Source organism: Xiphophorus maculatus, chromosome 15, assembly GCF_002775205.1.
Source record: "Xiphophorus maculatus strain JP 163 A chromosome 15, X_maculatus-5.0-male, whole genome shotgun sequence".
Classification (NCBI taxonomy): Eukaryota; Metazoa; Chordata; class Actinopteri; order Cyprinodontiformes; family Poeciliidae; genus Xiphophorus; species Xiphophorus maculatus.
This window is the reverse complement of record NC_036457.1, coordinates 13,912,874-13,937,858: the sequence shown is the minus strand read 5'-3', so window position 1 is coordinate 13,937,858 and position 24,985 is coordinate 13,912,874. Positions and strand designations below refer to the sequence as shown.

The 24,985-nt window shown below is 39.7% G+C and overlaps 1 protein-coding gene across 3 annotated transcripts; it reads left to right on the top strand.

The window, feature by feature from the left end:
- Window positions 1–4,512: 4,512 nt before the first annotated feature.
- Window positions 4,513–23,405, top strand: vegfa (vascular endothelial growth factor A). Of its 3 annotated transcripts, XM_023347552.1 has the most exons (8): window positions 4,514–5,251; window positions 7,629–7,671; window positions 8,550–8,746; window positions 10,309–10,385; window positions 13,943–13,975; window positions 17,630–17,704; window positions 19,270–19,413; window positions 21,619–23,405. In XM_023347552.1, the coding sequence occupies exons 1-8, from the start codon at window positions 5,198–5,200 to the stop codon at window positions 21,638–21,640; spliced, it is 645 nt and encodes a 214-aa protein (XP_023203320.1). In that variant the 5' UTR covers window positions 4,514–5,197; the 3' UTR covers window positions 21,641–23,405. The 3 variants fall into 3 exon arrangements, with proteins under 3 accessions (XP_023203321.1, XP_023203320.1, XP_005800312.1); XM_005800255.3 differs by lacking the exon at window positions 17,630–17,704 and having other exon boundaries at window positions 4,516–5,251; XM_023347553.1 differs by lacking the exons at window positions 17,630–17,704; window positions 19,270–19,413 and having other exon boundaries at window positions 4,513–5,251.
- Window positions 23,406–24,985: the final 1,580 nt, after the last annotated feature.

The window sequence follows — 24,985 nt, the reverse complement described above, 5'->3', positions numbered from 1 at the left end:
TGACAGATTATTTTACCTGAGCTACAAATCTCTGTACCTTCACCAGAGTTACTGAGGGCCTCTTCGCTGCTTTTTTTCCCAGCCTGTCTGTTTAGATTGACATTCATATGTTGGCATGTTTGTAGTTATGCCACACTCTCCACTTTTTGGGTGACCGGTTGAACAATAGACCTTGAGATTTCAGAAACTTGAGATACTGTTTAATAAAATCTGCTTAAATATTGTCAGCAACTTTCTCCCTGACCTGTCTTAGTCTCTTGACCTTTATGATGATGATGACAATGATGATAGTGGTTGTTCACCACTATTTCTTTAGCCTCTGTGGCCTTTACAAAACATTGGCATTCTATTGAGATTACGTCACACAAAAGTGAACCCTATAAACTAGCTGGGTGATTTCTGAGATAAATTAGTTTTTGGAGGGGTGGAGTAGAGAACCTGATGCTCTTAAAACCTTAGAAAACCATATATACTTTTCTTTTCACTTTATATATGTGCACTGCTATTTTTTATTGCTATATGCACGTGAAATCCTAAAAGAACAAAGTGTGAGGTTGTAACAAAATGTGAATACTTTTGCAATGCGCTGTACCTTGTCCATTATGCAAAGAGCCGCAGGGAGTAAGTTGCACACCTCCAACCTTCTTAGCAATGTCACCAAGCCCTGTGACCGCGTCCTGCCTTTGTGTGGAAAACTACTCGTGGAGTCGCATGAAATCAGAGCACGGGCTCTCGTAGCATGATTGCCCACGACGGAAAAAAGGCCAAACATTGACTAAATTAAACACTAAGGCTACACTGTAAACAGCTGCGGTGATTACTCCCCATGTCTTCTTCTTGACAAAGTGGTTGCTGGGGGGAGTGTTTGCTGGAGGATTAGAGCGTGCTTGCCGTCACCCCACCACCTCACTACATATGGGAATCACCCTGGTTTCCTGCGAACATAATAGTGTTTACAAAGCTGTGTCAATGCGCAGATTGTTGCAGGGGAGGCTGCTTATTGTACGCTCAGTAGAGAGGCTTCATTAAGGTGCATGTGTTTAGATACCAGCGAGTATGGAGTCAGCACAAACTGGGACGTGTTCACATGTGCTGCATCCTCTTTAACTTTGCCCACTTGAGCACACTTTGGCCAATGCATACACTCTGAGTCAGCAGAAACAGAAGCCTGGTGACACTGCTAATGAACCCAAGTGTTATTTTTCAATTTACCCCTTGCCCAGGCAGAGGAACTCCTCTCGGCCACTGATTCGGTTACATGAAACCTTTTCCTCCTTTAAAAGCCGCCATTCTTATTATCAATCACTCACTCTGTATCTCTGCTTTCCTGCTTGGTCATGCCTCAGTTCTCAGTTTGCCCACTTTCTCCCCCCCCCGCCCTTCACCTCTGAATGCACGATAAGGTATGAGCGACAGCAGTCCAGTCCTATATTAACAGACGCACAGCTGTAAAACTTATGTCAGTGCTTATCAGCTCTTCTACACTTCCGTAGTGTCTATCAATCTGTCAGCGTTCAGGAGGCAGATAAAACATTGCTACTCCTGCAGCAGACTGTCCAGAAGAGGGCATCATTTCTGTATGAAGATAACCAGTCGGGAAGATAATGTCAAATTAGATGGTGCAACTATTAAGGCCATTGGATTTTTTATTTTCATTATCAACATAGTTGTTGTTATAGATAATGTAATAAAATTTGAACAAAATTAATTAAAGGCATAAACTTTTGCTTATTTCACTGAAAGTAAAGAATTTAGACAAAGAGAGGAACATTATAATATAGTGCAACTAGTGAAAGTATGTACATTGATATGATGAAATACCTCTTTTTGGAACTCAGCAGCAATTTAGACATTTATATCAAAAGTGTGTACATCATCATCACCTGTTAGAAAGTCATAGATCCTCTCTCTAGACAGACAGGAGTATTGGTGCCAAAAAAATGCATTAGAATGTTCTTTGTTTTAAAAACAGAATGTTTTTAAGAATCTCTGTTTAGTGTATAACAAAATATATTTGTTTTCCAAATTTCACATTACAGATTGTAAAATGTTTCAGATTCCTCAGAAAACTGCAATTAGCTCTCATATTTAGCAACAGAGAAGAACAATCAAGTAAAAAATCCTTTATTTGCACCCCACTGAAAATTTTCAGTATATTAGCAGCAAACAGGAATTTAAATCATATACACCACCTACATCATGCCTTGATGTTATGTTTTGTATGTTTCCCTATTCTCACTTTGAGTGCGTCACAATTTTTCTTAAGAAAAAGCTACTCCAGTCACTTCCAGGGCACTGGGCCATATTAAAGAAAAACACCACTGGCTACAAAATCCATGTTGTTCAAATAATTATTTAATTAAGTCATTAATTAAATAATGACTGCCACAGCGATATTACAGTACTGAGATCTCACTTGACTCTCAGTAGACCTGCCTTACAACCTTTCAACAGCATTTGAAGCTGGACAATTATAAAATTAGTCTTCTAGGATGTAAGGGTTATGTCATAATCCGTTATTGTCTGTCACCTATTTCACTTTTTTTTCTCTTTTCTTTTTTTTTTGTCATTCTCAGGTAATAATTTTAATGATGGTGCATTTCCGGGCTGTCTGATATAGCGCATCCCCGCTAGCTTTCTTACTCCTTCTGTTTACTCTCTCCGGGATGTCTCAGCTCTTCCCCCTGCAGAACAAAGAGGATGCGGTCAGCTCGGCCGTCAGACCGGCCAGGTGGCTCGTCTGTCTCCCGGCCGCGAACACCGGATGACACAGAAGGTCCATTCGGCACACAGGAAGTCACGACGCGCTTTCCGACCGCCGTGTACGCGAATGAGGAGGGGAAAAAAACTCCGGACTTGCGTCGCGCGGCGGCGGTTTCAGGCAACGTTTTGCGGCGCACGCAGCTTCCTAGCAGCCAATTAAGCTACGTGTTTGGCGGCCACACACTCTCCCCTGCCACTGCCAGCTCGGACTACTGCTTTCATGGAAAGAGAGGGTGAGGCTACTGAAGGCGCGCAACGAGGGGTAAAGCCACAGGACTGGAAAATATCCCCCCACCCTGTCAGAGTGGTGTGGCGCTCTTGCTGCGAGCTGAGAGTCTGAGCTCCCCTAAAATTAGATTTCACACAAATCAATGAAAAATAAAACCATAAAAAAAAATCAATATCGTTTATTTCTAATGGTTAACTTTATAAATAATCACGTCCTTGTCAAACTAAAACATAATTTATTATAGTCTATGGAATTGAGTCTGGCGCTTATGAACGTATCTTAAAGGGATAGTTGTGAATTTCTGAAGAAGTGCTGGTGATAAGCTACAAGCAGGTGATTTCCTACCGCCATCAAAGAATTCGTGGCAACGTGACGTCAGGGCGTCGCCCCTCCTCACCCCAATTCTCCCGTTTGCCCCAGCTCCCGGCTGGAGGGCATGAAACCACACTGGTTTAAAGGTAACGCATGGGATAACGAGCCAAATCTTAATTGCACGCATGATATATTAAAGAAGAAAAAAAAGGAGGCAGGGCTTTGTTGCTACTTGTCAACACTAAGACAACTAGATAACATGTTCAGGAAAAAGTTGTGTTTTGGTTCAGTTAAAAAATAATAATAATAAAAAAAATGGCGGCCCAAACACCAACTCTGACTGGTCATCCGGTTTCATTTTAACCCAATTGTTCTACAGCGTCAGTGCGACTGTGGGCGGTATAAAAGAATAGCCTTAAAAGGTAAGGCCGTACCTTAAAGGTACAGCTCAGACAGAGGTCAACACGGAAGCATTCTAATGCCATAAAAGTAACTAAAATCTCAAATCTATGGACATTTCTGAACTTTTGTTTTGTTTGCCAATGTAAACATGACAATGATTGACAGGTGTGTAAAATAGCGCTTGCCTAAAACACTAAACCATTGGGAAACATTTGGGGATGTTGTCCATGTCCTGGCCCCTCTTGGACTAGCAATTAGCCTTTACTTCTGCGACCAAGTAGTCTAGATAAGAGACATTATCTGGATGTTATCAGAAGTCAAATTTTAAAACTATATCTTTATTAATTCACTGCTTCACATTTACTGAAATGCTTCAGATATTCAGTTTTCCATATTTGTTTCATGATCACAGGTGGTGGTCTCTTTCATTATACATTAAATTTAAAATTGAAGGTCTAAGCTAAGCAATTACATACCCTATCAAAAAAAATTGCATCAAGACTGATCAAGGGAATGGTGGTATTGAAATATCTCAATATCCCTGATTTTGTGGTTGAGATATTTCTCAACCACAAGGCTTTATCTGCCTTTTGTCACGTACAGATAATGTGTAAAGGGGGAGGAAAAATGGAGCCACACACCTGAACACACGATAGTTTTTAAATAGCTTTTGCTTGTGATGCTATCACGCGTCCCAAACCTTCAACTAAGACTCAGGAGCCCAATCGTGCTGTGTCAACACAATAAAGACAAGACACCACCCACTCTGGAGCCTCCTCCAATCACCCGGATGCCCATATGCGCAGGCACTGCTCAGTCACAGAACGGTGAAATCGAGAGAGGGGAGAACACGCTCAGTTCCCCTGCTGACCCGCTTTAAATCGTAATGACACAGGGATAAAACACCCGAAGCAATTAGACTAACTTTTTTCTTTTTCTGGGACGATATACAGTCAACGATCTCTTCTTTTTCTTTTTTTAATTTTTTCATTTTATTTTGTCTTAATCTGCCTTACCGGGTTTCTCTGTGAACGTCAAGCGGCTCCACGGCTTCAAGTTACACATATAGGAGCAAGCTGCAAGTTTCTAATGGGCAGACCTTTGGAGGCGGCTGGCCCACAAGCATGGGATTATTCGTCAAATGTGGCGAGAAAATAAGGATCTGCTGCGGAACGATGTGAGACGTTGCGCGTCTTGGATTCTCGCATTTCTGGATATCTTGAAAATCGTTGGCAACAGTTGAGAAGAGAGGGGATTCTTTTTTTTTTTTTTTTTTTTTTTTTTTAAACGATTGTGTGTGTACGTTCATATTGCTCCAACCTTGGGACCAGCAATGGATTTACACCTCCCGGCCCCTGTTTTCTGATATTAATATTATTATTTTCCCTAAAGAAAGTTTTTTTTTGCTTGATAACAGCCGCATCGGCTGCTTAAAAGTTTTGGAAACCGTCGCTCTGCCCTTGCTTTATTTTGGACTGGATTTCCAACACCATGAACTTTATTGACAGTTTGACACTATTATTTTTGACGCTGTCAGCTGTCAAGGTGAGTGTGTGCTTTTTCCTAATGGAAGGTGTGGAACATACATGCACTAGTCATTGGTCATTCATGTGTAGCTTTGCCCTTGTCTTTCGTCTGTCTAGGTCATCGTTCATGTTTAAACAAGCCGAAATGTTTTGTGGGAGCTTTAAACAGTCCTTACAAAGCTGACACTGTATAAACCAATCCCAATTACTCGTGGGTGGTTCGGATCATTCTTTTCTTGGTTCCACTACAAATGCTGCCTAGACGAATTTTGTTTTTATTGATTTATTTTTCTCTTTTAAGATTATGTTGTGAAGTTTGACGCGGGGGTATATTGTAGGCCGGCTCGAAAACCACCTTGGAGATATTATTACGCTTTAAAGGCGCAGTGGCTCTATTCTGAATCAGGAGCAGGTTCACTCCCGGTGGCGGTGGAGACCGAGTCCGGCTTGCAGAGTGAGGCAGACACGGAGAGAAGCTGTCTATATAATCATTAAGCAAGTGAGCAAAGGTTTCAAGGTGAAAAGGAAAATAAAAATAAAAACTGGACAGGGAGGTTGCGCGTTTTCTCCGCTCCTTGATTAGGCTTTAAAAGATAATTCGCGGTTGCTTCCTCTGATTTCCTGTCTCTGAATCTTCCTGATTTCGCTGCAGAATCTTGGAAAGACTCCGACTAATACCTACGGCCGAACTGCTAATTTATCAACCGGCATATCGTCACTCAGTTAAAGGGTCTGTGTTCGCAGCTTGACACCCTAATACAGTAAATGTGGGTGTTTAAAGGGGAAGGTTGGGGGGTGACGATGTTGGAATTGGGGGGGACTCTCTCTTTCTCTCTCAACCCACAACGTTGGACCCGCTCACGCCACCAGAAAGGGGGCGGAGCCTGCTTGAGCACAAGCCCTTTCTCTTTTTTTCCCCTACACTTTTCATTAATGAATTGAATCTCATTGAGCGCATGCCGGTTGAACAGGCGCAGCTTCTCGTGCAATGTTGGCGAGGTATTGCGCGAGATGAGCGGGCGTTTTCTATGTGATCGAGGGGGAGGGGTAGAGGTGGGGGGTAAAAAAAAAAAAATAGGGTGTGTATGCGTCTATAGGAGGTGACAAGACCTTGCGCGTAACGAACAAATGGAAAGTTGCCAGAAAAAAAATCCCATTGCCCCTCTGGTGTGGTGACAGCTACACCCAGAGAGGAGGAAGCCGACATTCCCTATGGTTTTTAATGGCAGCGGTTATTACGACGTGGTTCGCTGCGGAGCCACACATTAAAAAGGTTTGAAAGCTGAAACCAAACCAACAGCGGTTCCGAAGTTTATAAAGTTTTGCCACGTAGCTGATGAGGCAGAACTTCCAGTCGGCTCATTGTATGAAGATACAGTGAAGTTATATGAGGATATCTTCTGCTCAAAGAGCCCACTTAGCCCCATAAGGAAGAACACCCTGCAGCAATATAACAGTTAATAAGCACTCTCCAACTGCAACAACCAACAAAAAAAACATATATATTTTTTTGTCTAAACAATGTGGAAATGTGTTTGGACCAGGGCTGGTCAAAGATTACTTGGGGCCTTGGGCAGAATGTGGACTTTTTTTCTTGATTTTGTTCATGCTGTGCATTTAACACGCTTAGTTTCATGATTTACTAGCAGTTAATTCAACTGCACCAACTGTAAATAAATGGCTTCAAAATAGTGTTGGAGACAAAGGTCCCTCTAGTCTACTCACTTTGCCTTCCAAAGTACAGCGTTTCCGTGAAACCTATTTATGTTTTACTCAGACAGTAACTATTGTGCATTTGTCTCGTATTTTATATTGTGACTGAACCTAAATTTAAAATTTTATAATAATTTTAAATTCTTTTGAATTTGTCACCGTTAGAGGAAGTTTAACAGAAAATCACCATTTTGAAGATGTAAGGGAATGATGGGCTCTAAGCTGCAGCATAGTTTGCTTATAGTTTGGGTTGGCTCTTTTGAAGACTTTTAATTGGGGTGACTAGGTGTGATTTTCAACAAAATTGTTACAACTGAATTTGAATATTGACTAAGAATATCCAATTTTAGAGGTGCTTTTATAGTCTAGATATAAACAATAACTGGCCAACCTTAAAAAAAAAAAGATGTGTGCTGATGTCCATGTAATTCTTGGCTGAATTTAATTTTCTATTCAAAAAAATGATGATAGACAGGGTATGAAACAATGACTTGTCCCCAGAATTGTGTCCAGTGTTGCTTTTCTCTTTTAGCAACGTTTCACAGAAATGTCAAAATGCAAACATGTTCTTTCTCAGAATTGGATAAGCAAAGGGCAATAGCAGGGACCTTTTCTTGCGCTGTTCTTGCACAATCTACTGTAACTAACTGCAATCTTTTTTTTTTCTTTTTTCCCCTTTGCAGAGTGCCCACATACCGGAGAAAACAGAGAGACGTCCACATGACGGTAGGTGTCCCACAGGGCACCGTGGGAATACAGTCTGTGCTGGGCTCTCTGCTGGGCTCGCAGCCAATCACAGAGGGCTGGTTTGAATTTCACCTTGACATTAAAAAGGGAATCATCGCCCCCTACTGGATTTCCATGTAGCCTGACCCTTGATGTCCCTGAGATTTGTGTCTTCAGATTTAGCTTTCCCTTTCCTCTGTAAACCAGAACAGTTTCCCTCCTTAAATGTAATTTGTGGCGTCCAGTCCCACTTGAGGTTAACCTGGGGAAGTATTATGGTCACCAGACTCTTTTATAGAAAGGAATGTCACCCTCTTGGCTCCAAAAATTTCATTTTGCACAATCCCAGCATTGCCCAATCTAATTTGAACAATCATAAGCCAGGCTTCATGATATTGCTCAGACACAGCATGGCTGGTTTAGTTTCCCTGAGGCCCGATGGCCTCTGGGTTGTTTCAGCCTCTGTAATGGCCTCCACAGTGTTTCAGAGGTGTTGTCAGTCCATTTGCTAATATCTTTCACAAGATCAGGACTCCTGCAAAGACAAAGGGAGGAGGGGAGTAGTTTGAAGGTGAAAAAGTTGTTATTGTAGCTCTGTAGCATGTAAATGATCAAGGAAAGCAGTGCAAAGAGGTGATGTTTAAGTCTAAATTGTAGCTGTATAGATAAAAAATAACTTGTTAATGTTTATGATAAATTATGTAAGTGCTTGTAAGGTGGGGCAGTTAGTTTTTTTTTTGTCTTACATAAACCAAGTACTTTTGAAAGCTAGGAATTAAAGCCTGTCCACTGCACAACATGCCTGCATTTTATTCAAATTTCCAATCAGATGCGTGTACACGTTTATAACTCCGATCCCATTACCTGTGTCTCCCCAGTGATCCCCTTAATGGAGGTGTACAACAAGAGTTTGTGTCAGCCCCGAGAGGTGCTGGTGGATATCCTGCAGGAGTATCCAGAGGAGGTGGAGCACATCTTCATCCCGTCCTGCGTGGTGCTGAAGCGCTGCGCCGGCTGCTGCAGCGACGAGATGCTACAGTGCACCCCGACAGCCATGTATAACGTCACAATGGAGGTCAGCATTCGTATGCGCAACACTAACACGTTGAAGTTTTAATTCACGAGCAGTTTGTCTTCATTTTCACACTAGAGACTCTGAACAGAAAGACCCAACAGAGCTTGGCATTTAGAAATCCCCTTTGATCCATCCAAGTGCGTAAAGCTCAAAGAGCTTTTCAAAATGATATGCTTACATAATCTGAATTTGCCAGAATTCGTTTCACTCACTAAAAAAATTTCATTGACGTTAACAGTTTTGGTGTGCATCAGAAATAAAGAAAATGTCTTAATAAATCTTTAGAAGAACATTTGTTTTTCTCCCATCAAGACTTTGTATCTCTCAGTTCCTGATCTACCTGGTACCAGTTAACAGACTTTCTGGAGTGAGGTTTGGTAAAACTGTTATTGGGAACTGTACCGTTATCGATTATAGACAGATTCCATTTTGCTTTAAGTTTGTAGAAACATTATCAGGCTAGTATCATGTCAGAAAGATTCCCTAAGTTTATTAAATCAAAACAACGCAAACGGAAACAGTTAAAGTTTGTGGAAATACAGGGTGTGGGCCTGTACTTTCAGATGAGACCTAAGACTTAATTTGTTTCTGTGTTCAGTTTTAGAGTTTCTGCGCGAAGGTTGCGTCAACCGAAGCTGGTTGAGCCTAATCAGCTGATCGTGAGTCCACCGGGATAATTTTCAAACAACTCCTGAACCGGGAAATCACCAGCTTAGATTACATTGCACAATTGACATCACGTCGCAAAATCCAAAAGTTCATTCCACTCTGGCGGACTTAGAGTGGAATGAACTTGTGGGGCAATTGATAAGGCGGATTATACAGTGCCCAGCAACTTAAGCTTAGTAACTCGGATTTGGCGAAGAAAACGCAACAGTATATTGTATTTGCTTGAGTCATTTTAACAGTTGGCATCAGCTAAAACATTGAGGACCTATGAATAGCTTTAAACCTCATACCACTCGGATTTATTTGCTTAAATGACATCACTCCACTACAGATTAGAAAACTATTACTGATAACAACATCACAAACCATCACATAAAACAATCCAATGTGTTCTCTTACTCAACGCTCGTAAAATTTGAAGTCAAAATGAACTTTAGGCTCAGACCAAAACTTTATGATTTACCCTTAAAGTTATTTAAAATTAGTGATCAAATTGCAAGAACTATTCAGGCCTCTTGAATTGTCTCCCTGGGTCAATGCTTTCAGCAGTCAGCTTCCCTGTCCATGCCGCACCACATCATGATGCGGCCACCACCTCCACAGAACAGCAGTATTTATATTCTAAGTTGCACGCAGGTGAACTCTATTTACAGATAAAAATTTTATCTAGGAATCCAAGACTTTATTCTGGAGTGTCAGAGTAAAATGAGCTGAACACGGATGCAAACTACTCCATTCTGGTTTGTCTCTGAAGAAAATGTTAAATTGTGCTTGTTTTAACTTTTTTATGCTTATCATTGCAACATAATGAAATGTAAAAAAAAAAAAGAAAAGTTCAAGAAATATGAAGTACAGAATGTAACTCTAATTAAAATCTCTCTCCTCTTTTACAGATTAAAAGAATAAAACTCCAAAGGCAACAAAATGACATTTTCATGAGTTTTACAGAACACAGCGCATGTGAGTGTAGGTAAGGAACCTCGAACACCCACACACACACACACACACACGCCCACACACACACACACACACAGCATCTCTATAAAGCAAATCACTGCACCATTGTGCAGCAGAGTCAAGGTCACCCAAACACGTCATGTTAAGTCATTGTTTGCAGGTTGCCCCTGACACATTCAATGTATGCAAATCATCCAGATTGGTATCTTATCTTGCCTTATTCCACTTGGCTGGGCCTTTTTAAAGGAAAGTCCTGAACAGGTTCCAACATATCACAGCCGACGTCTGCCGAGTTTTGAATTTATCATCTTTCCAGAGCATAGCTGCGGTTCTGTGGCATGTAACGGGTCCTGCCTGGAACCACATGCCATGACTCGGACCACTGTGGTTATGTAGGAGTCTTGTTCTTGGTCACTTCCTGAGCCATAACGTCAGTCAGAGAATTGCACAGATGTCATTTCTAGTGGAACGAACAAATGGTAACAGTTAGAGATGGCGTAATGTATCAGGAGGTTTTTTTTCCCTTTATTTAACCAGGTAAACCCTGTTGAGATCTAGATCTTATTTTCAAGAGGGACCTGGGCAGAAGTCTGCAATACACAGCAACCTGGTTACAAAATAAAACTAATTGATACATATGCACAAGTGTAAAACAATAGAAAACAATTTAAAAGCAGTGACACTGTTGAATAGAATCCCGTTGCCTGTTTTTAAGAGCCGCTCGAAATAAATCCAATAAAATCAATTCTGACATCTTGAGTTCAGACTGGAGCTGATTCCAGGCTGTAGGAGCCATCACACTGAATGCTTGCTTCCTCTTTTCAGTTCGAACATGTGGAACATGCAAAAGAAAAATTGTTATTAGAGCATAAAGAATGGGAAATAACAGATCTACAGTACAGACCAAAAGTTTGGACACACCTTCTCATTGAATTCAATGAGAAGGTGTGTCCAAACTTTTGGTCTGTACTGTATGTAAGAGAGAGTTTAAGTATGCTGGAGCCAACCCGAGTAGAGATTTATAAATCAGGATCATCAGGTGATTGTTTCTCCGTTCTCTTAAAGGAGGCCATTCAGCTTTTGCATACAACTCACAATGATGTGTAAGACGTCTGCTACCGGTTACAAACCTTAGGCATTTGGTCGAAGCATTCATACATAAAACATCTCCATTGATCAAAGGAGTGGCAGGAATGTTTCTGCCACTCCTTTGATCAATGGCTATTGGCTGGTGCAGTTAGACACAAAAGGTTGTGAAGGACCTTTGAGGAAGTATTAAATAACATAAGCATCTTATCTTAATGTAATGATTAATTTCAGAAGCTTAGCAAATATTCCTCTTAAATTGAGGTCAGTAAACTCAAAAATACCTTCCTGCTTCTTTTTGTTGCCTATTTTTTGTTTTGTTTTATTGGCTGTTTTTCATAGTGTTCATAGTGACTGTGTTAATGTTAAAAACAGAACGTAAATGTTAAAACTGGAGTAATCAAATCTAAATGTGACAAAACCTGGAACAAACATCATCATCTCCAACTAATGAATAGCTGTGTCCCCGCTAATCATTGACAGAGCTCTTTTCTGTCCTTGAGTTTCTGTTTACTACTGAGAAAGTTTTTTCTGATTATGATGGTAGTAGGGGTTTGAGCAATGACGCAGCAGCTCAGAGGGGACTTGCCTCGTCCTCCCATGTTACAGAAAAATCTGAAAAGAAAACAAACAACGCAGGGATACCGACCAAGGCCCAAAAAGTTACACAACTGCTTCTCTACGCCCCATGTTTGCGCAGTTAGTTCAAACTGGAGCCTATGTGTTTGTCAGAAATCTCATTGTGAATAACCTTGAATGGTAACCATTGCCATTTAGATTTATGTTCTTACAATCCACCTTGAGAAGACCTGGATTATTACAATCTTCCATGGATATTTCTTTAGGAACATAATTTAAGGAGAGAAGAAGATACATGTTGAACCGCAGATGCATAAATCTATCCGCTTTGATCCTATCTCAACTTTTTTATTACTTAATTAAGGGAATCAAAAATAAGAACTCCCACTGTTTTTGGTTTGTAGAACAACAAACCTATGTCATATAATTGGATGCATGTTTTTGAGTTTTAATAATAAGTCAGAAAAGGCAGATCATGTTGCATCTCTTCCATTTTTGGTTAGATTCAAAAGGGCTACTGGTATGGTTTTTGTCTCTTTTATTTCTTAAAATCCATAGAAAAAAAACCCATTGGATGCAGGAGGTCAGATTTGAAAGAAAAGCAAAAATCTATATTAGCCACAAAAGTTGGTGGCCAATATTTTGGTTCTTCTGATTTTTGTTCCTGCCCCCCTAAAAGAAGACAGCATCATTGTAGATTTTTGATTATCACTCCTCCTGTATCCTCCCAGCCCTTTAGATATAAATTTATGACCTCATTGTACAATCTTCTACAAATCCAACAAAATCATAAAGTAAAAAAGTAAGAAATAGATTTATTTCAATGTCAATTTCAAAAGATTTCTTTTAACTACAACCATTTTTCTAATGATATAAAACCTAAAAACAGGAGCAGCAGACAAAATAATGAACCTTTCGCTTAGATTCATATTACAACCAAGACTTTAAAAGCCTTTAAAGAAAATTTACTTTATTTTATAAATACAATAATGCTTCAAATTATCAGTATTTTACAGCTTTTTTAAGTGTGCCACCAAAAATCCAATGTCACAGAAGACTTTTGTCATTTCTTGAAAACCTTTAGCAGATAACTACAAAATGTTTTAGCCCAAGTTTTATTTGAGCGTTTTCCATCTTATCAACATTATAACTCTTCAGCTGTTCGAATTAGTTCCTTTAAATATGGTGCAGAAATAAACCAAGGCCAAAACAAGAAATCTGGTAAATTTTAGTGCAAGTACATTTCAGTGTGTTCCTGCAAAATGTGACATTGGCCTTGCTGAAGCATCCAGACACAATAACCAGATAGTCTCTGTCTGATGCAGGAGGCATCACCCTCTAAATAATGCACGTTTACATTATTTATTCTTAATTTATTCATCCGATATACTTGAAATGTGGGGATTTTGCAACAGTTTGTCAAACCAAACATTGGCCATGAGTCTCAGACCGTCTCAGACTGTTTCCTAACTTTATTGGCAGACGGCTTCCTGGGGAGGTTGCCAGCAGTTATTGCTCCACACTCTCTTATTGGCAAGAGCTGTCACAAAAAGTGAAACAAACCTCTTAGTTCTCAATTGTGGACGTGTTTGTAGGTATGTATCCGTCGACGAACACCACACCCGCCTCGCACCCTTCCAATCCCCATGCTTGAGTCTACAGTGATCTGCTTTATTTCCCAACCACTTTGTTTCATTGACCAAGTGCAAGGCATTTGAAAGTGGAAGCTAGTTTTAGCACCGTTTCTTGTAAATGTCATTGCAGTGATGTAACGTGATTTGAGAAGATTAATGTGTGTCAACTCGTGCTGAAGTATAGCCTCGATGGTTTTGATACGCATCTGTTTGCCAGCTGAACAGGCAGCTCATTGTGTCCTAATTTCGTATTTCTGTTGCTCTCTTTCAGGTTAAAGACAGAAGTCCGAGAAAAGAAAGAAAAGTGAGTACCACAGCTCTCTCTGCATGGAGATTGGGAGGGGGAAATTCAGGTCTCATGTTGCTTTGCAAATGATCTCTTAATCTGTGTAACTACACTCTACACTCTCAAGTGATGTACCAGTTAATTTTTTCTTCCTTTTGTGTGCGTATTGCAATATTTTGTTAAATCCAACACAAAACACTCCATAGCAATAATTTACACTCAGTGGATACGACACACAGGATCATCAGGGATTAGCATGCTGTGTTCAGTTGATAAATGCTGAGAATGCTGACTAAATCAACAGGTGAATGACTGACTTGATGAGGCCATTGCCCCGCCAATACCTTTTCCTGACTTTTCTATCGCATTTTTTATAATCCTCCTCTCTAGCCTCAACCTGTTTACATCCCACTTAACTTCTGTTACTCCCGCTTCTAATTGCTCTGATATAGATAAGTGTTTTTTGAAGTGCTGTTAAGCTGTTTGGTTCATGGTCCGCTTTTAGTGATACTGCCTATCCCACGCCACACGAGTCGCTGCTCTAACGGTCATTAAGGCTCTTTAATCTCCCTCTTTGAGTACTTGTTAATATTTTTCCATTGTTTGGCTGTTGATGTCGGCCATATTTTGTTTTTTATGTCAGCCCGTCTGTCATATAGATAAGGCTCAGATTTAAGACCTTCTCTTTGACCTTGTCTCAACTGTTTACAAGTCTGTCATTGGTGGTGTGCTTCGACAAAGGGATGATCCTGGGGGTCATTCAACTTCTGCTTCTGACGCTTTCAGATGTTCTTTCTAGTTTTATCGCTGCCTGCTAGCTTCTCCTGAGGTCCCAGAGTATGTCAGGGTGAGTCATGCTGCTGAGGTTGTGAAACAAGTAAACTGTCAACGTCCAACTAGGAAAACAGACCTGGTTTCTGACATTTAAGAGGAAGCCTTTACATGTGCACACATCCTGTTTTGTGGATCGGTTAGTGACATATTTACCATCCTGTTCCACATCTGGTCCAACTGGAGGCTTCCGGACTGTTAATGTTACTAGGATGCAAAGTGTTTCCTTGAAAAATGTAAACTAAATTTGTGGTTTTGCTAGCAGAAGTGCTTGTGGAATATTGATACTAGCCTTGCTTTGTTTTGCCAGTCAGCGCTCTACTTTGTTCTAGAAGAAAGTTCACCACAGTCATTGGTTGTGATTACATTAGACATCCACGGCCCTCAGAGGAATATGCCTGGCTTTTGTGAACTCTTACTTTTCCTCTAATGTCTCAGTGAGTCTAATGGTCGCCGTCCATTGTGAAATATTTGATGAAAGAGATGAAATCTGGGACACATATTCATGAGCTGCAGAAGATGCGTTGTAATGAATCAATTCCTCAACCTCTTATGAAAGGTTCTCATGAACAAAAATTGCTTTGATTGATGATCAACCACATTCCAGTGAGGCCTCCGTAACACCAATTACCAACTGTTTGAGTGCTAACTACAAGGCTAAACTTGTTGAATAGAAAGCTGCCAAACATTACCATGCTAATACTGTCACGTAGCAAATTCTCATTGTGCCGTGAGCATGGCTTCACGTCTTTGCGGCTGGTGCTAAGTTTCCCCTTGAATAAGGTCTACATTGTCAATCTGTTTGGGGTTAATAAGCAGAATCAGAGATGAAAAAAATGCAGAAATAAAAAAAAAATTGTTCTGTTTGAATGAAGTAATATGATGGTAGACGTCCAAGGATAGCAATAATCAGCTTTCACCTGTGCATCAAACATTTTACAGAATTGCAATTCATTCTCATAAAAACACACACTATTGAGAACAAAGATATTTGTATATTTGTTTCAATGCTTTGAAAGATAAAACTATGGAGCTTGATTAGATTTTTTTCCAAGTTTGGATAAGTATAAAAAATTTAAGATGACATACGGACAAAAGTATGAGTTTCCTGATTTGTTTTAGATGAATAATCTGAATTTGAGAAATGCATAGACTTCTTGGATGGGCTTTTATTTAGATGATAACATTTATTTTTGGCAAACCAAATGTCAAAAACTGATCTTAAAATCTAGAACACAACTTTGGAATAGGACATTTGTGGGAATCCTTAAAGAGAAATAATCTCTAAGCAGTCCTCCATGCATCACAAATTAAGCTAGCACTGTGAAAGGAAAGACCTTGTAATTTATAGGGACATCGTGCAAATAAAAAAATAAAAATTTGTAGTCTCTCTCACGCTGTAACAAATTTCTCGTCTCTTGCCGAGAAGCATAGGCCTTAAATCACCCAGCTATCTGGCTGCTATCTGACTGTAATCGATACATCACTCTTTCAAACTGCTAAATTGACTCGTTTCGACAAAAATCAGGTGAAACAGAACTTTGACTGAATGTTTTTGTTTGGCTGGATTTAGATGGAACATACATACAAATACTATCAACAATCGATTAATTTTTTTGGCTAAACAAAGACAAGAAATATAAACTAAACAGCCACACAAAAAACGTCCATGGATTCCAAATATTTGGAGGGCTGTGGGTTCATATCCTGATGTGGAAACTTGGTGGCAAAATCTCCCTTGCAGGAACAGAGTTAATGTTTTCCTTTTGCACTTTAGAACTATAAAGTCTTTAACATGTCTGCCGTGATTTACAATAACACGAGAACACGAAATTTTGTCTAACTGCAGCCTGCACTTGTGAAACACAGGGGGCCGAGTGCGTAAAACTGTGTAGATACTCAATAAAATCTTTTTATGAACACATTTGTAATATCTGCCTTGCATTCCAATCTTGACCCATGAGTGAATACAGATATATATAGCATTGTGAGTCATTTGCATATAAAAAGCTCTGTTAGCATCACCTCATTAGATATATCAATGAACACAACTGCAAAGAAAAAACACAAAGCTAGTGAATTTGAAGCTAAGACACCAAGAGGAAAAATAAATGCTTCTTTTCACTTTGTCAAATTTAAAAACACATGGTGTAATCAATATGTTGGGAAGATTTTCCCTCCACAATCTTCCTTTACAAGTTTTAGTACTTTGGGAAGAAAAGCGTACTCATGATTGTTGTGCCCACACATCGTTTATGCATCCAGCCCCTTGTGTACGCTTGATAAGCACACTTCTGTTTGTTCTCATTGTGCTCCATTCTGAAACAAGTTGAATCGGCCCTAAAGAGTTGACCCAGATATGTTGAAAGATGCCATTTTGGTGAAGTCCAAGCCTTTTGTCCTCGATTCATCCGGTAAATTTCCGCCCACGGCAAAGCCTCACAACCGTTAATTGGTTTCACTCTCTCCAGAGTCATTGTACCATTTTATAAGACCAATCATCCTGGGAAAAAAGGCCTTTGAAGTCAAGCCGGACAATGAAATAATTTTCTCACAGATAGTCCATTATATTTAAAAAAGGCAGGATGTGGCTGGATCTGGGTGTGTCTCTTGTTTTACCAATTTCAAGGAAAGCATGTTATCCACACTGGGATATGTCTTTCCTCTTATTAATACAAGCAGAAATTTCTCATTCAAATGGAATCATTTTCTTTTACCATCATACAAAAAATATCAATGTTGGCTATAGTTATCATCAGTTTAAGATGTAAGCGTACCAGTCCATCTTTATCGCCAGTCTCTCAGGCATTTCTTTGGGTTGTTGTCCTTTTTCTCTTGCAGAAAACCCCGGACAGGCAAAGGCAAAGGCCTAAAGAGAAAGCGAAAGAAAAACCGTGACAAAACAATTCACGATGCGTATGTCAGCTCCGCCTTCTCCACCTACCTGCACCTGAGTGTTGCGCTTCTCATAATTAAGCTAATTTGGGAGGAGCTCTTTTGCCCTTTTTAATTTTGTGCCATTTAATTCATCCGTCCGCCATACAAGTTAGCATGTCACTTCCATGTACTGTCCTAACTTTGTCTCGTCAGTCATGCTTTTCATAATTCTGAGACCACATATGTCTGAGCTGGCCTGTTTGCCGGGTATTGCTGCTAATGTGTTCTTGCAAAACCTTACACATAATACACACATGGAAGAGTTTGCCATATCCAACCTTGTAAAAATAAGCCATATAACCCATTTCACCATCTCCAAAAACACCAACTAATTTGTGCAGAAATATTTGCAAGTATGTCCCCACTCCACACCTTTATGACAAAGACTGGACCAATGATTGGGATCAGTTTCAGCAGCAGAAACTGGAGGATCAAACGCCTTGTCCGATAGTTGGCTTAAAATACGGATAGGGATGCTTAAGAAATCTGTAGTGAGCTGATTTGAAAAGAGCTGCTAGCTGTAGCACAGACCTTTTCCTACAACAGATCACAGATCCACCAGCATGGCTTTAGACTGCCTCATACTATTCTGTTATCTGTGCTGGGATCAGCGAGATTGTAATCATGGTCCTGTCCTCAGTGTTGAGTCTGTGTCGCTTTGCTGTGTCTCTTTGCCTCTCTCTGTTCTTTTCATCTTAAAAAACTGTTTTTGTTGTCCTGAGCCTAATGCTGGTACATTTGATGTAATGTGAAGATATGAATGATTGCTATCTATTGCCTTTATTTCCTTTTTTTTCTTCCTTTGGTTTGTTTGACAAGTACAGTGTTTTTGTTTCCTTGTTGCCTACTTTTGTGTCTGAGATCGTTCAAGTAATTCAAATTTTATTCAAAAACTAACATAAAGATGACCTCATGTTTCTCCAGTGGAGATATTGTGAACATATTCTGTCTGTATGTTTGGTTGTTATTTGTATATTGATGTCAGTGGAATTTCTGAGCCTTATTCCGAAATGTAATTTAAACCTTTTCCGCTTCTGTTTTGAATCTCATGTCAATCTGTGAGAATCACAGTTTTCAGTTTTACTCAATAAAATTTAAACGTTCTTAATGGTGCACAAAACAGACCCTTGAGTATTCTTTATCAGAAGAGCGAGAGCAAGAAGTGTGCTGTCATTTACCTGCAGCTCAGTGCTGTTACGTGTCATTCTGCTGTGCATGAAGTGGTCTAGAGCTTCGCTCACTGCATGTCTAACCCAACTTTTTTGTGAGTGGTTCGATCAATGTGGAAGGGATGGGAGATCAGGTTTCATTTTTAAAGCTTGATTTTTTTATTTTTATTTTCCTTTTGCTTGCTCTGTGGGAATCTCTGTGCAATACTACCAAAGTGTCACATGCAGGGATTCCTGGCAGTGGCCTGGAGGAGCAACTGGGGCATAAAAAAAGGGTTGACCTTAGGGCGACCTGTCACAGGTGGTAATAGTATCCTGTTATAATCTGCCTCTCCCTCTTCCTCCCCATCTCTGTCTTTGTTTCTGTCTGTCCAGTGTCTGTGAGCCATGTTGTGATAACTGCACAGAGAGGAGAAAGCGTTTGTTTGTGCAGGACCCTTCAACCTGCCGGTGCTCCTGCAAACACACAGTTGAATACTGTAAAGAACGCCAGCTAGAGCTCAACGAGAAGACCTGCAAGTAAGCGCTGCTGCTATAGCTGAAGTTAACTTTTGCAGATTGTCTTTAAACGGAACAAGAAGACATAGATGGCTTTTTTTTTTTAAATAACACAACTAACTAAACATTCAGCTGTGAAACTTGTAGCAGCTACTGTAGTTGGCTTGTTACCCCTTGTTTCCATTGGACGCAGTTGCATTGTATTCTGGGTACTTTGTGCGATTCATCTTGCGGTTTAATATCACGGCCAGAAATCACCTCAGAAAGAGAGCATAGCAGCTGTTGGACTGTGCACGTTGAATGAATTCAAGCTAAATATCACTTTTCTGCGCTTTGCGTCTATCTGGAAGTTATGAAATAACTTTCCCCTTGCTTTCTACTTCTGAAACTCCTGCAGGGAATTTTAACAACCCATGATCTATGGCATTGTCATTGCTGTCATGTAATATCCAGTCAAAATTCGTAGCTAAGGCAAATATGAGAGGAAAACAGGAAAAAAATGCTCCACAGATGGGATTGTCCACATGTTGCATAATGAACCTGTTGATGATCTGCATAGTTTTTTGTTTTTTTTTGCATGGCAACTCTTCTTTAAAAGGGAGAACCAATATGGACGTATTGCACAATTTAAACTGAGATCCAGCTAAGACCCACGTAGGGTTTTGCAGATACGTTTGCATTTAGGAGAGCCAAGAGGGCCTCATACAAGAAGCTCATTGTTTGTCCGGTCCCACTTCGTTCCAGCCTGAGCAAAATACATTATGGGGCCCACATTCACATGTTGGCAGAGGGAGGTGGCCCCCCAACTGCTTAATCTCTCTTCATCCATGAAAGAAATCCTCAGCTGATTCCACCAATGTGGTGATGTTCCAGTATGGAAGAAAAGTTTATTTTAGTCGAAATGGTGTTTCCGACTTCTTGTTCAAGTCATTCAGGACACAGCAGCCTCCAAAGACTCGCCAACCCCGCGGAAAGTTTTGGTCAAAACAGAGACGTAGACCAGAGTGGATGCAACCGACACAGACATCAGAAATTCATTGCAACTGCGCCTGGTGTTAACAAGGGGTTAGACTAACAAAGCAGTGGAGCATTGTACCTGTGTTGCATGTCATTTCCTTTTCTACATCTACACATTTCTCGTATCATCTTTATAGGTTTTCTCTCTTAAAGAGAGTAAAATTTTTGACTGGTATAGCTACAACCTTAAACCATATTACTGGGTAGTGGCAAATTCTGACCATGAAAAACTGTGGTCTAAATTTGGGACGGAGTGCTAGAAATACTGAGAAAGTTTAAAAAACAATGTTTTTATTTATAAAAGACACTAAAAAACAGGAAACAAAAGTAGTTTCCTTTAATGCCTGCAATCCTTGCGAGCTTGTTCTACTCCTGGAGAGAATGATGTCGTAGTCATTGTTTTCTTGTGTCAAATGATGTGTTTGGAAAACGCGCACAAGAATTTAGATCTGCTCATGGTACATTAAACTTGTTTGCAATTGACTGAATTTGGTACTAAAGTTCTTAAAAATTATTTACCAGCCAAAGCATCAGAAACTCGAGAGATCTAGTTGAAATTAAATCTCACTTCGCTGGCTTGCATGGTAAACAAATTCCTTGTGCCTTAGGGGAATAGCTCATTTGACATTGTTGGTATGGTATTACAGTATATTCAGTTGGTAAATTATGGTTTTAGATTTAGATTGACAAGGAGCTTGACAAGTTGCTGAACTGTTAGCGTGTTGACTAGCTTTAGTTTCTGTTCTTGGTCAGATTCTTTTTTGACTTATTATCTCCAGTGGTACAATATATTTATCCATTTTGTCACCATGAAGAAAATTAATATCACCATGTTGGTGTAAAGAAGGACACTTACTGATTTTATTTTTTTTCCAATATGGCAATGATGGGTCCTGGGACTTTTTTGAAGATAAAGACCAAATGCAAAATGCTAAACCACTGCTTAAAACCAAGCAATAGCTGCTCCAAGTGGCCAAATAAGTTGTCACAGCTGTGAGACATTTAATAGCACCAGGTGATGCAAGCTTGAGGCATCACTAACTTTTCACTTTCTGATTTTCACTTTCTGAATTCCATTTTTGTGCACAAGTGAGACGCTGTTGTAAATTCACTTGTCTTCCTGTTGTTATTCTTCAGCTATCTTCCCTTGGCTCTTAACTGTTTAACTGATGTTCTTTTTTTATCTTTTTGTTTTCTCTTCCTGTTTAGATGTGACAAGCCGAGAAGATGAGAGAGGTGCCAGCACCAGATGTACAAGATGAAGGAACATTTTAAAGATATTTCACAGCACAGCACTTTGACCTTTATACCCTAAGCTCTTTACTGTGGAAAGCATTCCCCCTGGACTGACAGAACAAAGAGAAAGACTGAAGTTTCCTCCCTCTGTATATCTGTGTGTATATAGATCATATTAAAAGATAAAAAAGTACAGATTTGTTATGCTGCTACAGAGACAAATAACTAAACCCATCATTTGACTAAAAGCAAAGTAGCCGTCATGTGGTTTTGCATCTCTAACAGGCTTTCGATGCAGATGTGGTCTTATTGTCAATTCATTGTGCGAGATTACTTCACTGGATACGAGTCTACTGTGGTTGTACGTCAGTCATAACAAGCAAAACCTCTAGATATATTTAACTTCTAAAACGGCGGGTGAGACTGAAGAAGACATGGGTGTGCTTTGCTTTCTGAGATGTTGGTTGGACTTTCGTTGGCTGACATGTTTGGAGAAAACGGACGCGACAAATGGGACAGCGGAGGGAAAACTGTCTCTGCTCGAGAATGCTTCACTCTGAGGACTCCTGGAGGAGTCCTGTGGACTCTCACGTTGACAATGTTGCGCTCGGACGGGACTCTAGAATGATGGTGCCATATACTTTCAAAGGGATACTGGTTGTTGATATAGCATTTAATGTTTTGCGATGTGCTACAAGAAAACCACTGAAAATATCCTATATACTGTAGTTTGATTCCATTTGAAAACTGTGCCTGACACAATGTACTGAGAAATATTTTTGAGTGCTTTTTAAATTATTTCTTGTTTTCTTTATGGAACACTACAAATTCATAGATTATACATCGCCTCTGTACTTGTACATAGTCAATATCCCTTTATGCCATCGTCCATTCTAGATAATTTATAATGTTATAGAGTATTTTTCAGTATTCAGTCGTGTACACATATTTAATTCGGTCTATTTATGTATGCTGTGTTATGTACTTGTAGCTGTCTTTTTTTCCATATGTGTAAGGTCACTGATGGTTATGCTCAGCATGGAGGCTCTCTGTTCTTTTCTATAAAACCAGTTTTTTTTAAAAAAAAAATCAAAAATGATATGTTAACATTCCCTAAATGGATTATTTGTACTGCCTTACCAATGACATCTCTATTTCAAGCCGTTGTCATCTAAGGGGGCAGGTGCCATGTAGAGTTTTAACTTTTATGAGTGTGTCTGGAATGAATGTGTGGTCGAATGAAAGTGTTCACCTGCCCGTAGGAGTTACTAAATTGTATTTAAGAAAGTAGCAAGCTTGTGTTTTGTTCATTGTGCAAAATGGAATTACTCTACTACAATAAACTACTGCTAGTAGCTAAGTATACACTACCATAGCACTACCGCAAATTTAAAATTGGATCTCCATTCTGACAGCCATCAGTCTTAGAGCCTCTATTATAAGATATTTTTGTGTCTTCTACACTTTTAACATGTTTTTTTGTGTCTATGTAAAACAGTAAAGCATATTTATTTTCAAATCATATTGTTTTTATATAAAATAAGGAAAAGGTTGCAGTGTTGTGAATGCTGTGTTTTCATGACAGTTAATTAGGCAACAGTTTGAGGATTTTATTTTCATAAAGTGCTACTTACGCAAAAACTTGGATTCTCTGTTGCAAATGTAATGTGGAAGAAGACGAACTAGAGAAAATAGATTCCTTCACCCTTTTAATGACCGACAGGCATTCAGCCATATGAATAAACACACACTTTGACAAAGTGTTCAGTAATTTAATCGGTTAAATCAAATGTAACAAATTATTATGTAGTGCAATTTAGAGGAAAAAGACTGTTTTTAGATCATTTTACACCACTTTGTTGGTTGGTTTGGTTGCATTGTAACTCAAATAGCAACTGAAAGAGCAAATCCATGCATGTAGGCATCTAGACATGCTGAAGACAACTCAAGCCAAGCATCAGAGTGGAGAAGAAAGGGTATTTAAGCAACTCTGACTGTGGCATTGTTGTTGGTGCCAGAAAGGCTGGTCTGAGTATTTCAAAAACCACTGGTCTACTTGAATTTTCACATTCAGTCTTCCCTCAGCCTTACAGAGAATGCTTTGAAAAAGTGAAAACATCCAATGAGCGACACTTGTGTGGAAGGAGCGACACTGTGCCTTGTTTTGTCACATCTGCAAAGAAAATTTGTAGGAGAGTACAAAACACTGGCAGTAGCTCAGATAACCAACCAGTACAACTCCCCTCCCCACAACACTTCGAACCTTCAAGCATATGTGCTACAGCAGCAAAAGACCACAACGGATGTCACTGCTGGTCGTTAAGAAGAGGAAACTGACATCCTGACTCACGGCTGGCTCAGCGAAATTGGATAGTAACAGATTTACAAGGCAACAATTGGGAAAAACATCGTCTCAACGTGTGTTGATTTAACCTGCGGCAAATACGTGGAGGGATCAATCGTGAAAGAATTGATTCTTTCAGCCTTGTACCAATGCTTGAGATTGTTGGTGGTGCAATGGTGTGAATAATATGTTCTGGGCACCCTTTGGGGCCCTTAGTACCAACTGTGTCATCTGTTTCTATTAACTGTCTCTATCACTTTATGGCTGCATTGTATCCATTATCCAGTGACTACTTTCAGCAGAATAATGCACCATGTTACAAAGCTCAAATCATCCTAAGCAGAATCCTTAAATATGACAATGATTTCAATGCACTCCAACGGCTTCCATAAACAGCAGCTCACAGTCTGACTGCGGGTTGTGGTGCCACGAAGTGTGGTAGTGAAGATGGAAGTAGGACCCAAAATGCTGAGAAGGTGGTGAGTGAAGGGGAATAATTTTATGAAAAATTATAAAACACGAACTTGAAGGACAGGTGGATAAAATCAGGGCCTGCAGCTGTGAGGGGAGAGCAGAAGGCAGGCTGAGGGAGGCAAAGGGAGAGAGTATCGGGGCCTGGGAAGCAAATCTAATCATTGCAAAAACTACTTAAGCACAAGAAAGGAATAATAAAAATGATCTAAATAAACTAAGAATGAACTAAAGTAAAATAAGACACAAGACTGATCCAATCAAAATAAAGAATAATTAGAGCAAAACACAGATAACAAATGAACAAAACTATAAGCCTAGAAAAAAACACACACCCAAGATCCTGACATGTAGGGGAATAAACAACCTCATGGATGTGCAGCTGAAAATTTCGCAATAACTATTTGATGCAGTTCTGTCATCATGGACCAAAATACCTTGTTGAATCTATACCACAAAGATTTAAAAGAGTTCTGAAGGTAGAAGGAGATCCAATCCAGCACTAGTAAGGTGTACCTAAAAAAT